General features: G+C 46.8%; 1 protein-coding gene across 1 annotated transcript in view; it reads left to right on the forward strand.

Annotated features, from left to right (window-relative positions):
• The window catches only part of Sorcs3 (sortilin related VPS10 domain containing receptor 3), a 621809-nt gene that overhangs the window by 325516 nt on the left and 279839 nt on the right, over nucleotides 1-16454 (forward strand). The window contains exon 4 of the mRNA XM_004631515.1: nucleotides 6918-7076. Coding sequence (XP_004631572.1) covers nucleotides 6918-7076 — 159 coding nt within the window. The remainder of the gene's footprint in view (nucleotides 1-6917; nucleotides 7077-16454) is intronic.

The raw sequence follows: 16454 nt of genomic DNA on the forward strand, positions 1-16454 counted from the left end.
ACTTGCTCTTGAATTTAGAACCTCTTATAGAAGGGTAGAAAGTGAGGGAGGAAGGACAGAGGTGGAGAGAGGGAGGGGAGACAAAAAAGAGGAGGGAGACAGACAGCTAAACAGACACACAGACAGACAGACACTGCAGGCTCCATTTGTGTGGAAGTCAATATTCTACAACATATAGGTGGGCTTAGGGGTTAACTATACTGGCATCTCTTAGTCTGCACAAATCTATATCGATACTATTGTGATACTTTTTATTGAATGCTGACTGCTGGGATCTACCATTAGAACTCAATTACGAGTGAGTTACTTCTCCTCTTCTACTCAGAGAAGAGTCTACTTCTCTTCTCAGACTGCTCTGAAATCATGGAACTAGTGTGTGGCCTTTGCCTTTCTGGCATTTCTGGCAGTTGAGTGACTCAGCAATGTTTAGCTTTCACCTCATCATGGTAGATTTCGCAAAGGAGAAAGAAAGAATAGGTAACTGAATAAAGCCAGGCACTCCTCAGTGATATTGCTGGACTTCCTCGGCAGCAGGAAAGGATGTGTTCTGGACAGGTTTCTGGGTGGGACAGTGGCATCTTAGTATTAATTCTGAGTGGTTTAGACATCGATAAGCTTACAGGATTTGGAAGACATAAGCTGAGTCAGCACAGCCACGGCCTGATTCCTGACTTCTGCGTGTCCCTTACAGTTCACTACATGCTGCTCAAACTAGGACCCCATTACTCAGCTTCCCCAGGGATTTTCTGCCAAGAGAGTTACCAAAATCCTTTTCTTTATATAGAAAAAGACTTCTTCTGGGGAGATACCTCAGTGGTCCAAATGCCTACTTGACAAGCACAAGGACCCAGGATCACAAGGACACACATGCTGTGCTGGTCCTAGAAGTGGGCATGGTGGTGCATGTCTGTAATCCCAGTGCTGGGGAGGCTGAGACAGGAAGATCACTATGAGTCCAAACTGTGTAGCCAGACCTGCACCAAATAAATAAATAATTGAAAAATTAAAAAACAGAAAGAATTCTACCTAAGGAATATCCAACTTGAGGGTTGGTAAACTCCAGTGCTTCTTGGCTCTAGTCGGAGACCCAGATTACGCTGAGTGGCCCACTCTCCAGAGACCTGGAGGAGCCTCATCCCTGAGGCCTGGTGCATTGATTTCCTCCGGTTTGGATCTTCTAGTGAAGCGATGGGCATGGTCATGCAGAACAGCGGCTGCTCTGTTGGCGAACGGCTGTGCTCAGCTGACTGTCTTCTTGGCTGGCCTTGGTATTTCCTAATGGGGAGTTTTCCTTACACCACTGCCGTGAGAGCACAGTGCATCACATAAGATGTGGTGTGCCTTTTCTCCCTGGCCCTCTCCTAGTTATATTTAATCATAGGGAACACTCACACATACGCACGTGAGACATGCCTTCCTTGTCTTTCGTGCTGACGTACAGTCCTGTGGTGTACACAGCTCAGCCGATCCCCAGAACCTTTCTGTGTGGCAAAGCTGGAACGTCTTACTGTTCACCAGCACCTCTCCAGCTTCGGTTGTCATCTTCAAAGCTCAGGAAGGGCTGGGGTCAAGGGGGAGGCAGGTGGCCTTCAGGCCGCCTCCTTTGCCTCCAGCTTGCCTGGCCTTCCTTCTCGCTTTAGTTGTGCTCTCCTCTTGGATGATTGTTTTTAAAGGCCAACTTGTATTTAGTAGCCTTGTGCTCAGAAACTGCATTAAGTCTGTTTATCAGTATTCCGTCTCCTGATTTCAGCATCACCGTCTGGTGGTACAGTTGCTGTGTCTTCTCCTAGAGGTCAGACAGAGGACTCGGAGGGACCAGTCACTGTCTCCTGTGTACAGTGTAGTGGCAGCCTCAGGATACGAGTTCGAGACATTTGCACCTGGAGTCTCTACCCTCAGTAACCTGCGAAGTCCTATGTGAAGTCCCCTCTCTCCTTCCACATGTCACGGACACCCGCTCAGCATCTTTTGTCGGGATGGGCTGGACAGCGGATCAGGTGAACAAAGCAAAAGCAGGGCCGAACAAAGCACAGATGTCCTTTGGGATTTCTGTCCCCTTCATATTGTTGAAGCCTCTTGAAGGTACAACTCACAAGCAGCAGCCATTTCTGTGGCGAGCGCCCCTGCACACCAGCAGTTACGCCTTGAGATTATGACCTCTCCGTTTCCTGTTGTAGAAGCAAGCCACGGCAACTTTACCAACAGTCGCTAGCCTGGTCCCTGTGAGGGCTTCGTCTCTGTGTATTTAATTTGGCAGTTTGAAAGCCTCACTCTGCACAGTCGGAGGCAGGACGTGTACTCCCAGTGCGAGTGTCCCCGCCTCCCCTTGCCTCCCTCAGCTGCCCCGCCGACCCTAACTTTTGAGCCGCCGAAGATGTTCCAGTGGAAATCCCTGCTCAACAGGAAAGACCAGGCTGTGCATTCGGTGGCTTTCCTTGTGTGTCTGGAGTATGAAGCTGTATTTTGCCCTAAGGCTGACCTGGTGACAAAGCCCTGCTGTCTTCTTATGCAGGTTCCATGTTAATATCAAGGTTCTCTGCTCTTTTAGCACTAGCAGCGCTGAGTCCCTTTTTGAGTCCCGTCATTTAATTCTTGCTGTCTCCATGATGAGACATAGTGAATTAGAGGAGGAGAAGCACTTTCTTGAAGCCCCCTTTTCAGTGGATTTTTTAAAATTTATTTTATCTTTTTAGTTAATTTTACTGAGAAACAAATAGCAATGAGACAGTTTCAAAACAGGTTAGTAGGACAGTTACAATAATTAATACATTGCATATTGTTGTCTTTGTAGTAGTTATTCATAGTACAAGATGCAGACATGATATCCTTTCCAAACACTATTAGTACAAATCTTTCTTCTCATTGAATTAAGAGAAAGTAGCTGTATATCTATCCTATTTTGTATATACAAATACAAAATGGTCCTTCATTTATATCCCCTTTTTTGTTTAGTTTTGTCAGAGATGGGTATTCCCTTGCCATTTGAATATTGTAGGTGCATGAATTCAGCAAAGTAATCCAATGTAGTCCAGTAGTCCACAATAGTAGTGGGTTATCCATAGGACTGGCAATGTCAGAAGCTGTTGACTTGAGCCTTTTACAGCTCAGCATATTAATATGGCTTTACTTGTTATACCTGATTTTTATATTTTTCTGCTTTATGGTTATGCTGTCTTTCAAGTAAATGTTTGCTTAAAAAAGACTAATAAATGAAAACAAGAGACAAGAATATAAATGTCATAGGACTATCCTGCTACAATGCTATATATGGTTAGATTCCTAAATTTCTATTCAAAAATATGTAATTGTTTATTCCTATTTTTAAAACATTTATTTTTATTTTTCTTCTTCACATTCTGTAGGGATTTAAAGTTTAACATATCAATACTTGATGGAAAATACCTGTTTCATGTTATGTCTAAGATGTTTGATCTTCAGACAGATAGTGAGGTTCAGCTAAACTGTCTGTGTTGTAGGGGAATAATATCACTAAGCTTCTCTTCTAGAGGGTTAATAACTTAAGTTTGCAGACCAAAAATTAGTAAAAAGAAGGGCTGCAAGGACAGCCAACATTTTAGCCCTAGCCATTCAAGGTCAGTGAGGACTCAGAACATAAGCAAATCTGTTCTGTGGATTTTTTAAAGCATCTTCTGTGGAGATGCTTCAAAAAGTATCTGCCTGTGTGCGTGCGTGTATGAATGCTGTGTGTGTGTGTGTGTGTGTGTGTGTGTGTGTAGGTGGATTTTAACGCAGCCAGAGAAGTAATAGGCAAGTTGCTTTCCTCCTGAGCTTCGGTTTGTGTATCTGTAAAATGCAGGTAGCGGTACTTTCTGCAATTTGTATGTGGGCTTGTATAAATTATCAGCTAAAGTACTTAGTGCGGGTTAATAATCCAGAATATGTAGGTTTCTATTTCTCTTCTTTTTATTCTTCCCAGAAAGTAGGATTGAATAGAGATATGGCTGGTGATATCAAAGTATATAAAAGGATTTCTGATGAGAATGTCAGAGAAAGGTTGCAATAAAAATGTGCTCTCACAGATACACGCCCTGTAAAGCTGCCACGGCCGTCCATGTGCCTTATTGTGTATAATCCATCTCTGCATGTGCGAATGCATGTGTTCCATGTCTGCATGGGTTAGTGTATGTGTGCACATTTGTGTGTGGAGTTTGTGTATACACTGGTGTGGTTTTATATGGAAGTGTGTCTGCGTGTGCACACACACAAAGAAACATCTGGAGGAAGAAAATGTATTAGCCCCATATTTAACAGTAACCCCACTGTATACTGTAACTCATGGCCTATAAAATAAAGTCCGTTTATGATGTTGGTCTTATCTTCTAATTAAAATCACAGGCATGAAGTTTCTTTACAGCTACATAAAATAAGCAGTTTAATTTCTCTGCACCAGGGGAAAAATGATTCCATCGCCTTCTATGTCTCCATCAGCACACGGTGTGAATGTGGTCTGCCTGGCTTGGAGGGCAGAACTCGGACTCAGTGCCTCGCATGCCCTGCGTCCTCTGTAGGTGCTCCTGCAGGGTGTGCTCAGGGCAGCTGGGTGCTGCCGGGAAGGGGACGCGCTTCTGTGTTTCTGAAAACCTCAGTGATTCCCCTGGATTATGCCCGCATGAATGAAGAAATTACAATACCGCAACCATTTCTTAAAAATTTGCTGATAACTAATGATGACTTACCTCAGTGAAGCCAAAGCAAATATTTGAGAGAGAAAGTAAAGCGTCTCCTGGAAGCCGAGTAAAGAAGGGGAGAGGGCTGTGACTCTCAGCTGTTAGGAGACCTAAATTTGCTCAAAGCTTGCTTTATAATAATACTAATGCACGCTCTAGGTAACATTTTTAAAATCCTTCTGGCTGTCAGTTTTATTTTATAGGGATAGGAAAATATTTTTTGACTTCATTTTGTACCTTGGGCTCTGTGTGATAGAATTCACCCTAACAGGCAGCAGCAGTACACCCACAGGCCAGAGAAATAATACGGGAAATTAGCACGTGTTCATTCAGTTGCTCAGCAAACAGGAGCTCAAGGCAATTGGACAGGGTGGGATCGGAAAGCACAAAAGGCCAGGGCTTCTGCTGAAGCCAGGAACACAAGAGGGGGAGGATTTTTTATCAGGCCATGTAAGGATTTTGGGAGAGGGAAATCAATGACAAGCCATTGATTGGTTTTGTGGAGGAGAACATCAGTTGGTTTCACAGGATGGTCCCAGCATGCAGAGTGGATCTGAAGGGAACAGGGCGACGTGGTAGTAATGGAGAAAGTTTTCTAGTAACTGAGAGGATCAGGTTTGGGACTAAGGCAAGCCTGATAGGGAGGGCCTGAAGGGCTTGGGACTGGTGTTCATTAGGTAAGATGCACAGGCTCAGAGATGGAGGCCCTTGAGAAGGGGGTGAGAAGGTAGAGTCAGGATGAAGGCTACCCGTGCCTGGCTGGCAGGGGCATCACAGGGACAGGGAGCACTGGGGCTTGGCGAACGTCTGCTGGGGTGTCTTGTGTTTCCGGTGCTTCAGAATTGCAGAGCAAAGAATCTTTGTGGTAGCTGGGCTTCCAAGTCTGAAACTAAGAAGGGGTGCAAGTGTGCACTCCTGTGTGGGTGCGTGCATGCGTGTATGTATGTGTGTGTGCACACACATGTGCGTGTGTTTGTGTGTGCGTGTGCAGGTACTCATTTGAAGATTAATTACAAGCGGTCCCCACGATGAGCCAGAAGAGAACCTAGTGAAATACAGGGTGGTGAAGTGGTGAAGTGTGAGCTCCCAAATACTTGCACAAATGCTGTGCCACAGGAGGGTTGGTAGGCACCAAACTGAGCCAGATGGACAGCAGCCCTGGCTTCCAGAAGAGCAGGTGCACGCCCAGCAGTTCTCCGTTCCTCTCTTGTCACCACAGGGAAGTTACTTAACGTCTAGCAGCCTCAGCGTCTGCAGTCGTAACGAGTGTGGTGGCACCCAAGCTGGTGCAGGGTATCTTCTTAACAGGAGATGCCTAGACTGCTCTTGTGACATCTCCCTCCGCCTGATGCCAGCTGGCTTCTGCCCACAGTCCTCCGGTGACTTCTGTCTCACTAGGAATGACCGGCTCTCTGGGGTTTAAGCCCAAGTGGGTGCTTAGACACACATACCCTCGCCCTTGCTCAGACCTCGTGGGCTGAAACCAAGGTTCTCCCTTCCTCCTGCGGCAATACTTGCAGGGGTGCCCAGCACCCCACACGCCAGCCTCTCCTTCCTCTTTCCTGTGGCACAGTAGGAGCAGAGAACGGTTGAGATGTGACCCTCTTCAAGGGTTTGGGAACTGACATTTCAGAAAATATCGGTACAAAGAAATCACAGAGTTGTCAAAATAATTAAAAAAGAATGGCATAGGTACTGACCCTCTGACCATGAACCGTGATGAGAACTGGGCGTAAGGGAGAGCGGCAGGGAGGGAAGTGGTCTGAGGCTGGCATGAGCATTCCTGGAGCATCGAGCAGCACGCTCTCGGGGCTTCAAATGTGGACAGCGGAGAGAAAGCCTCCATTCCCAGGCAGGCCCACCCTCACCTCACTGAGCTCAATTCAGTAATGAAACACTCAATACGGAAAGAGAGCAGTTGGCTGGTAGCTGCCGCTGAATGTGCTCTAATATGCTTACACAGATGACTCCATCTTTATGGTTTAATGTATTTGATAGAGTCTGAGTATGCAGCTCAGACTCGTAGTGACCCTCCTGTCTCCAGCCTCCCCAGCGCTGGGATTACAGGCATGCACCACCACGCCCGGACTTAGCTGCAGGCTCAGTGCACCCTGGGGTGGGGCCAGCCAGCGTGCGGGACTAGGGATCGAGCCACCGCCCCTAAGGTTTCACCTCTTAGTTCCATCCCACTAATCCCGTGCGCGTTTCTCGTCTGTCTCGCTCCATTAGATCATGCTTCTCAGTGACCCAGAGCTGGAGAGCAGCATCCTGATCAGCTCCGACGAAGGGGCGACCTACCAGAAGTACCGGCTGACCTTCTACATCCAGAGCCTGCTCTTCCACCCCAGGCAGGAGGACTGGGTGCTGGCCTACAGCTTGGACCAAAAGGTGAGCAGGGGCTCTTTTTACGTGTGCCTGTCGCTCCAGGCCCGCCGCTTTGCGAAATCTGGACGGGAAGCGGAGACGTGCGTCCTTCCTGCCGAGTTGGTTTTGTCTGCAGCGCTGAACCTTCTCTGCTGCTGCTAAGTGTCGCCGCGCGCAGGCAGGCATCTTGCTGCTTTGGCAATTCTTTTTTTGTTTTAAAATCATTTCACAGATTTGGAATGACTTTCTTATACATATGCCTTCGCTCTATCTCTGGGTCCTGACTGTTCCATTGACTGACTCACCAGAAATGTCCCGCAGCCAGCCGGGCGGGAACACGCAGGGCCCGTCGTGTCAGTGGTTGTTGTCGTGTTTTGGATCTGGGATCTGCAAAGTGGCCGTTTTCCTCGAACAGCTGAGCGGGTGCACAGGATGATTGTATCACTACAAGTTTTTAACACTTTAAGTTATTGTACAGGTTCTCTGCTACTTAAATCCTCCTCTTACTTCCTTCAAATGGTAGCGTTTCTACAACAAAGAATAATTTAACAAGCCCAGCTTTGCATTTTCTGAGTTCAATGGTCCCAATATATAAAGACAAAGAGATTCTGTACAGATGTTACTGTATTTTAGGTGGCGCTGATTACGGATTATAATCAGGGAAACTAATTGTATTAGGGATAAAAACTAGTTTTGATTTTGATAAAAAAATCTTTAAAATTTCTCGTCCTTGACCCTACTTCCAGTAGCTCCAGGAGGAGAGCGGGAAGGCATTGCGCTCATTCGTAGGGCTCCAGTGGGCCCCGCTGCGGGAGGCGAGGACCCCCGCCCAGAGTCATCCGCCACGGTCGTGTGCGCCTCGCCAGAGTCCGCGTCTGAGGCGCCTTCGCCCTCCTGTGTGGCCTTCGCCTTGGGAAATGCCTTTGGATCCAGCCTAGCAATGGGCACGGAGATGCAGACAAGCCCGTTCTGCTGTTTTCTAAAAATATATTACGATACGATGGATCAGGCAGCCTCTCCTTCAGGCTGCACGCCTAGCGGTCAGCACTGGGTCCTGCGAGCTGCGGCGGAGTCCGCGTCACCCCCCAGCGAGCTCCGGCGCAGCCCGGCAGAGCTGCCTTCTCGCATCCGCGACTCCGTCCTTCCCGCCCACAGTCAGGGTCTGGGCGGTGTCTGGGCTTCCAGCACCTGCCATCCCTTAGTGGATCTTTTCTCTAAATATTTGGTAGGTGAATTAGTGGATGAATGCCCACATGTAGCGGAATTAGATCCATTATACTTGATCAATTTATACATCAGAGGAGGAACTCTAGATTAGTGTGTGTTCTGTTTCCTGCGTTCTCAAGAATCTCCATGCGGATGCCAAGCTATTATGTAATAACGCGGTAGAATCAATCGGTGAAATGGAACAGATAAATGTACGCGCTGGCTCGCATAGAGATGCACACGGGATAACCGCGGTTGAGACAGTCTTCTCTCTGCACTGCCAAATCCTGAAATAGTTGCATTGCAGCACACACTTAAATGCGAGACTGTGAATGGTGTGTGTGTGTGTGACGTCCACACCTTCAAACAATAATTTCAACATAACCTTTATATCTCTCATTCTCAGAGCCTCGCTGTGGGCACCAGGGGCTCAGTGCTATCCTCGAGGACACCCGCATGACATTTGCAGAGCAAAAGCCTCTGCAAATATATTTCTTTCATGGAATCAAGTGGATATTGTATGAAAGACTTAGCCAAATGTCAGAGAGTCTGCAAGTTTCGGTGCTTAATATAGCCAGAAAGTCTGAAGCTATCTTGAAAAAAGTAAATTATTTGGGTGCTGTTAAATAGTTGGATGGTAATTTATTTAGGTAAAGCTTAGAGCACTTACTAAACCATATGCTATTTTACAGAGGAAAGCTGGGCTAGAGGCAGCAGGCTTCTCATACCAAGAGGCTGGTGCACCAAATGCAGTCAGCATTTCTTGTCTCTGTCTCAGATGGGATAGCTGGATCTTTCCTCTCCGTTTTCCCAGCACGGAGAACTTCTGGGGTGTTACTCACGAAGCACCCTCGTGGATAAAATGCCTTCACAATTCTTTTAGGCTTAATAGTTGCTCCTTCTTTCTTCCTTTTTTTTTTTTTTGTGTGGTACTGGGGATTGAACTCAGGACCCTGTGCTTGCCGGGCAAGTGCTTATTCTAGCAAGCTATCTCCCTGGGCCTGAGAGTTGCTTTTTCACTTAGGAAACATATTTGGGAATGTGGCAGTGGGAGCTGATGGATTTCCCTAGTCACACTGGATGTTTGTGGACGCATTATTTCATAGGTGCTCTTGCTGGTTGGCCTGTTTTGCTAGAACTGTCTGGATGTGCTTCAGACCCATAAAGCTTCTAGCTAGTGCCTGGCCATTCTTCTTTTTAAATAAATGGTGCAAGGAGGACAACATTTGGAGAGGTGGCATAAAACATCTAGCTCCAGGAAGCCAGGATGGGGTGGAATTGCTCTTTACTTGGGGTGATTTAGTGGTTTAGAGTTGGGGAGCGTGATGCTACACAGCAGCAAGCGATGGTGCCGACGGAGCTGAGGTTGGCACTGGAATGTGTTCCTCCTTGAGGAGCTCTCTCTGCTGGGCATGTGTCAGGGCAGCTGTTTGCCTCAAGGGAGAGGGAAAAGCGCTGGAGTTAAGGTAACTGCAGCATCAAAGGGAGATGTTTGTGGTGAGGAGTGAATCGATGTCTCCGTTATTGTGTCTTTGATGAAATGCTCTAGCCATTTCTTTAGAATCTGGAAGGTTATCTCCTTACATGGTGTGTATGACAAAAGACCTAATTGAATGATATTTTGAAGGGACAATGTCCCATGGCTTTACTTTTCAAACTGCTACCCCAAAGCTGCAGGAGGCTTGTCCGTGGATTACCCTTGGAAAAGGCACTGCTAGAAAATTAAAAAATACCCTAGTAAGGCATGATTGCATGTGAAAGCAGAGGTGTACCTAACGTGACGTTGCTTGAGGTATTGAATGGTGGGTTATAAGTGCAGTGAGAAATGTGGCTGCCTGGGGCTGGTGAGGGGAGACCGTCCAAGTCTTGGAAAGGTGCAGAGTTGGGGCTCGGGATGGGGACCGAGGTGCCCTACATTTGGCCCCGCAGGCGAGCCCACACCCCTGCACTTGCAGTGGAGGTAAACGTGAACCTTGCACGGCCTTTTCTGGGTTCTGACCACCTAGCATTTGCCTTTGGCCAACTCCTTTTCTTCTGACCATCCCGTGGCTCCCTGGTTCGTGCTCATTCCTGCACTAGCGCCTGCTCTACCCTACCGAGTCTCCTGTCATTTTGCATTTTCATATAAATAGACCTCAGTAAAGAAAAGATATTCACTTTTAACTATTGGAGTCTTTGGGGGATATTTTGTAATAATCTTTAAGGTTTAAAAATAATCCTGGGAAGTAATAGATTATGGTTGACCAAATTGGAAATGATAGAAGATCTACTTCCCCAACTTGTTTTGGAACCTAAACTCTTTTTATATTTTATTTATTTATTTATTTTGTGGTACTGGGGGATTGAACTCAGGACCTTGTGCTTGCCTACCCCCCAGGCCCTACTGATTTTTCTCCCCAGCCCCTGATCTATCTCCCCAGCCCCTAAACTCTTTACTTTCCTTTTTGGGGGCACTATTAGGATTTATCAGGTTTTTTTTTTTTTTTTTTTTGGCGGAACCAGGGATTGAACTCAGGCCCTTGCGCTTGCCAAGGAAGCGCTTATTCTGCTGAGTCATCTCCCCGGCCTGATTTATCAGCTCTTTAAGCAGTAGAATTCTCTTGTGTTTCCAGGCTCCATGTCCTCACTAATAACTAATGTAGCTAACATTGTGATCTTTAGAGTTAGCTGGAGGGCTCAATAGTCTTAAAAAATAATTTTGGAAAGATATTAAGGTAGGTTTTTGAAGACAGTGAAGTCCTAGAAATAGATAGCTGTTGTTATCATGGCTGAATGTTTAAACTGCCTTCGTTTTGGCAAAAGACTCAGTGTTCTTTCCAGAAAATGGACATATGCCCATGTCTTCACAGATGAACACATGCTGGGGTGGGCTCTACGGAAGAACTGAAAATAGCTATTTTTCTGCTATGAAAAGGAGGATTTCAAGGCTCTTTGTTACTATTTATCTTCTTGGCAAAATGAGACTAACAAATACAGCTGCTGTGAGAGGTCGGAGATGAGGGACTCAGAGGGATTTCACAGTCTGCTGTTTCGGGGCTTCTGGGTTGTGCTGGTCTGGAATCGTTGGTCATCACTAGAGCAAGCACTTTCTGACATGCTAGCACACATGAGGCCGCCATTGTAGGAGGCTGGGAGTGGGCACAAAACTAGGTGTTTTAAAAATGTTTTATTTGCAGGACTGGCCAGATAGCTCAGTGGATTAAGGCTCCTGCAAGCAGGCACAGGGGCAGAGGTTCAATTCCTGGGCCTGCCTCCTAAGCCATGCTCAGATGGTGACTGAGACTGAGCGTGGTGGCACGCACCTGTAATCCAAGCTCTTGGAAGGCTATAAACAGACTGATCACTCACTACAAGACTGATGTAGTAGTGAGACCCTGAACACCCTGTAGACCCTTCCCTAAAATACAGAAAAAGATGTTTTATTTGCAATTGTTGGTATTAATGAGTTGATGGGGTATAGCATTTTTGCTTCACTGCATGAAAATGTTGTGTCAGGTCAGGGTAATTAACGTGACTCTCCTTGCAGCATTTATCATTGTGGTGAGCTACAGATTTTTACAGGTCACCTCTTACCAGCTCAGTTTGGTAGTGGCTGATAGGCTGACAAGCTGCCTGCAAGGCTGAGGTCCTTTGAGACACGGTGACTGCACACGGAGCCCCATATATAGGAGGTGACAAGGCTGGTTCAGGCTGCGCAGGTGGACCACACCTGGAGCTGTCCTGTTGTAAGCAGGGCGCAGTCGATTTAGGGCGTGTCTGGGCTGTGCTGGGCCTCACGATTCCAAAGGAAATTTAAACTTGTAATTCTGGAAGGCTGGATAGAAATGAATCTGTGCCTTTCATGTATATTCTCATTCTAAACCCTCAGATTAAAAATGTAATTGTATTCAGATCCTCCGGGATTAGTAGGTGAAGATTACTTTCTCAGTAGCCATTGGCAGAAACAGGCTTTGTGTCTCCCCAGCTGGTGGGGATTATCTGGGGAGGACCATGGTGGTGAAGCTTGTCATCTGCAGAACAGGAATAGGACTGAGGGGCACTTTTTATTTAAAGAAAAACATTGCCTTTTTATTAATTCCTCTCCTATGCTTACAAAACCATTTGCATATCATTTCAGGGAAAAAAATTCATAGCCCCACTCAGCTGTAACGCCTGCCGCGGCTGTTGCCGGGCCTCACAGAGCGGTAGGTTTGTAGCTCTTCAGCCTTGCAGGATACCAGATCCTGCGAGGAGGAGGGGTCTTCCAGGGTGGGGGAGACTTCACCCGCTGCTGCCGTCAGCAACGCACATTCAGTGCGGGTGGTACAGGTAGCTTCCCCATGTGTATGAACTGCTCACGAGAAGGTCCTCGGCTCACAGATCAACTGCAGCAGAGTGGTGTTCGGTGGCCTATGCCTTCCCCAGACCGCTTTTCCTCTGCTGAACCCCAAAGCTGCTGATCAGCTTTTCTCCCTTTGGGGTGTCCATCAGCATAACGTGGCACATTGCCTGGGGGAAATGTTCTTGCCGCAGCATGTAATGGAGTCTAGAGTGTTAAAATAAAGAAGTGTTTTTAATTCTTTAAAGTGAGTTACAGTAGGAGATGTGCTGCCCTTGGGCCCCGAGAGTCCTCCTTGCATTGCACACCCTTATCCTGTCCTTCTTTTTTTTTTTTTTTTCTTTTTGGTATTGGGACTCAAATTCAGCACCTCACACAGGCCAAGCAGGCACTGTGCCACCGAGCTAAATCCCAGGTCCTAGGCTGTCATTCTTGCCACTAAAGAGCTGGCCTAAGTGCTGACTGTAGATCCCTAGTTTTCTAGTGGGACACGGGCATTTTGCAGGACCTTGACCTGGGCTCCTGGCTCCCTGACCTGAGTTCCTGTCCCCCGATCCCGGCTCCTGGCCCCCTGATCCCGGCTCCTGGTCCCTGACCCCGGCTCCTGGGTTCCTGACCTGGGCTCCTTGCCCCTGACCTGAGCTCTTGGCCACTGACCTGGGCTCCAGGCCCCCTGATCATCCTGGGACTTCCTTTCTCCTTCTGGTCTCAGCTGGAAGTTGGACCACTCACTTTGGCATGATTGCACCTGGTATCAGTGTCATGCTTTGGACTTAAAATCAAACTGTAACACACAGAAAAGTGTCCATCTTGTGATCCTTGTGAAATTTCATGAACTGAATCCACCCTGAAACCAGCTTCCTGACACTAAAGCCCAAGTGGTCTCCTGGAACCCCATTGGTGTCTTCTCAAGGACCAAAAGCCCTGTGCCCTCCCTGGGGCCACTGTCAGGCAGGGTCAGACTCCATATCCTGCAGGTGATTTGAGACTGGTTGCACTGGTGAGGAACAAAGATAAATTTGTGAGAGGGAAGGCTGGGAGGTATCAAGGGAGGTGAACGGTGAGGAGAAGAGATGCTTGAAATGAGAAGCATTTAACTCTGAACCCTGGAGAGTCAGATTAAACCAAATGTACAACTTGGTTGACAGTTGAGTAAGCTCAGCTAATCCAGAAAATTCATATCAGAATTTAAAAATATATATATTCATTTGAAATTAATTTAACGGGTTTCATTTTTTCAAATGTATTGTTTTTTTAGCAGTGTTGGTCAAATTTGGTGGAACATAGACGCTGAAATAGTATTGATGACAATGTGGACGAGCTTCCCTTCCTGGAGACCGTCTTGGCAGCAGACCTCTGGAGACGCATATGCACTTATGACTTGACCCAGTTATTTGGTTGCGCTACTTCTGAGACTGTACGGGTAGAAGAATGCCGTGGCCCTCTAGGCACAGTGACGTGTATCAGAGTCATTTTAAATGGGAAAGACTGGCTGGGAACCTTCCGAATGCTGAGCAGTAGGAGCTTCACAGCCATTGGCTGTGCATTTGCTGGGATGACACGTGATCGCGAACGCGGCTGTCGCGCTGGGGGTGTCCGCTGCGGGCAACAGCGGTACCTGCTACCTACCTAAGATGGTTTTAAGTGTGAACAGGGTGGGTTTAAGTAAAATTGTTTGAAATCATCGAATCCCTTCTCAAGATCTAGTGTGGTAGAGAGGAAAATTTTTGTGAAGTACAAATATACTAAACCTGAGGTTCATCTTTTCATCTGCTTTATTTTTCACTATGGTCTTTTTAGGACTGTGCAGCGGTAGGGATTTTTTTCTGCTATCAGAAGGTGTCCTCCTGTTGAATAGAACCTCAGTCCATATTATTTACAGCTCAGCTATAGATACAGGCTTTATTATGGAGAAGGCACCCAGTATAGATAGATGTTAAGCAAGTGATTTATTCTGCTAGCTTTGCAGATGAATTTTCCAGCCGTATCCCACAATTGAATTAGTACTTGCTTATTTGATTTGACAACTGTAATGGAAGCAAATAGTGCTGCCACCGAGAGTGTAAACATAGCCAGCGAATTGTGCTCTGCGCCTGGTGCTTCCTGCCCACGCCACGTGACATCGTTTGGAGTTGGACACACGGGCGCTGCGTGGACGTGGAGGTGCGTGGCCTCGAGCACCTCCAGGTTAGAGAGCCCCGGCCCGCGCTGCACTCGGCGTCGTTCCGCCGGGTCCTCCTGGGAATCTGTGGGCTGGGCCTGGCTGTTTCCAGTGCCAGGCGGGCATGCAGCGCTTGAAGGTGATGCTGAGTCGCCCAGGGTCACAGAGCTGGGAGAGCCGGGCCTGCTTCCTGCCCTGTCCTGGGCCCGGCGGTGGCGCGGCCGCCACTCTGCGGTTCCGGTGAGCCGCGCGTTCACTCTGGCAGGCCTGCGGCTCAGCCACCTCGCACTGACCTCCGCCAGTGAACGCCGCAGTGGTGACGCAGCAAAGCCTGCAAGTGACCCCCGTGGCTCTTCTGGGCGTACCTCTCAGCGGATGGCGCGGTCTTGAGGAGGACTTGCGGGAGAGAGCCAGGCAGACTGCTTACAGGTGACAAGGTGACAGGACTTAGGACGCACTTCTTCATAGGGCAGCGAACTCATCAGTAACAAGGAAGTTGCATTTTGCTGAGGGTGAGGGTCGTCTAATTTGACTCACTTTCGCTGTTAATTTGAGGGTTAATTTACCATCAATTTTTAGGTTAATATATACATTAAACCAAAGTATTTGTCATTTAAATAGATGCCATTGTGACCGGAAATTTTTAGAGGAAGCTTATGGAAACAGCATCTTTAATATGGTAATGAAGATAGAAGTTGAAATCATTTAACTTCATTTACAAACCATGAATATGTATTATGCTTTAAATGAAAAGAAGGACTAAAACAGATATAGTGTTTGTTCAATTTGCTAAAGAGAAGACAATTTGTCAAGATTTTTCCCCCAAAACTCAAGCAGTATGCAAATATAGGAAAATCAGACCCCCATGTTAATTCCATGGCATGATGAATATTTTTATAATCCTAATTAGTACCAGTCGTTTAGTCTAGCAATTTCCCCCAATCTAGCCAATTTGAAATTAAAATAGATGCCTTGATTACAAAACTCATTAGCAAAGAAGCACCCTTCTCACTAACCAGTTCATTTAAAATGCACGAACTGAATGAAGTGTGGAGCACTTGTGCTGTCAGTTGGCGTAAGTGAAGTGAGCCTTAATTGGAAGCATTGTGAAGTATTTGTGTTGCTGCATGTTTCATTGCAGTATAATATATCATTCATTAAATATAACAAAAGCAACTTTTAAATGGCTTAATTAAGCGGAGTTTGTGCTCCTGGTAATTTTTATGAAGTCGAATGTCACAGTTGTTTGCCTTTGAGGTGCTGATGGTTATTAATGTCAGGAAGACAAAGTCCTACTCTGCACGTATCACTCTGATTATGTGAAGAATGGCAGGTTTAATTTCAAAGAAGAAAATTAAATTACAGAACATTGACCTCTGACTTAAAGGTAGCCACATGCATAGTGGCCCCTGAATTTTGACATGGAAAGTCCCCAGCTGCTTGATTATGGCGGGGACTGCAGGGGAAGAACCTGGCAGAAAGAGAAGCGGAACGGAGGATGAAAAATAACAGTTGGAGACTTCTCTTTGTGCAATTCTTTTTTAATCAAGGGAGGAAGTAGTAGGTGGAGAAAAACTCTATCCAATATATTTTCATCTACTCAAAAGAGCAATAGAGATGGGTAGCAGCTCAGATTAATGTTCTGTCTAGGGGAAATGTGGTAGGAGGGAGAGGAGGAGGACCAGGGGGAGGAGGAGGGGGAGAGGGAGGAGATGGA

This window comes from Octodon degus, unplaced genomic scaffold, assembly GCF_000260255.1.
Source record: "Octodon degus isolate 3935 unplaced genomic scaffold, OctDeg1.0 scaffold00042, whole genome shotgun sequence".
NCBI lineage: Eukaryota > Metazoa > Chordata > Mammalia > Rodentia > Octodontidae > Octodon > Octodon degus.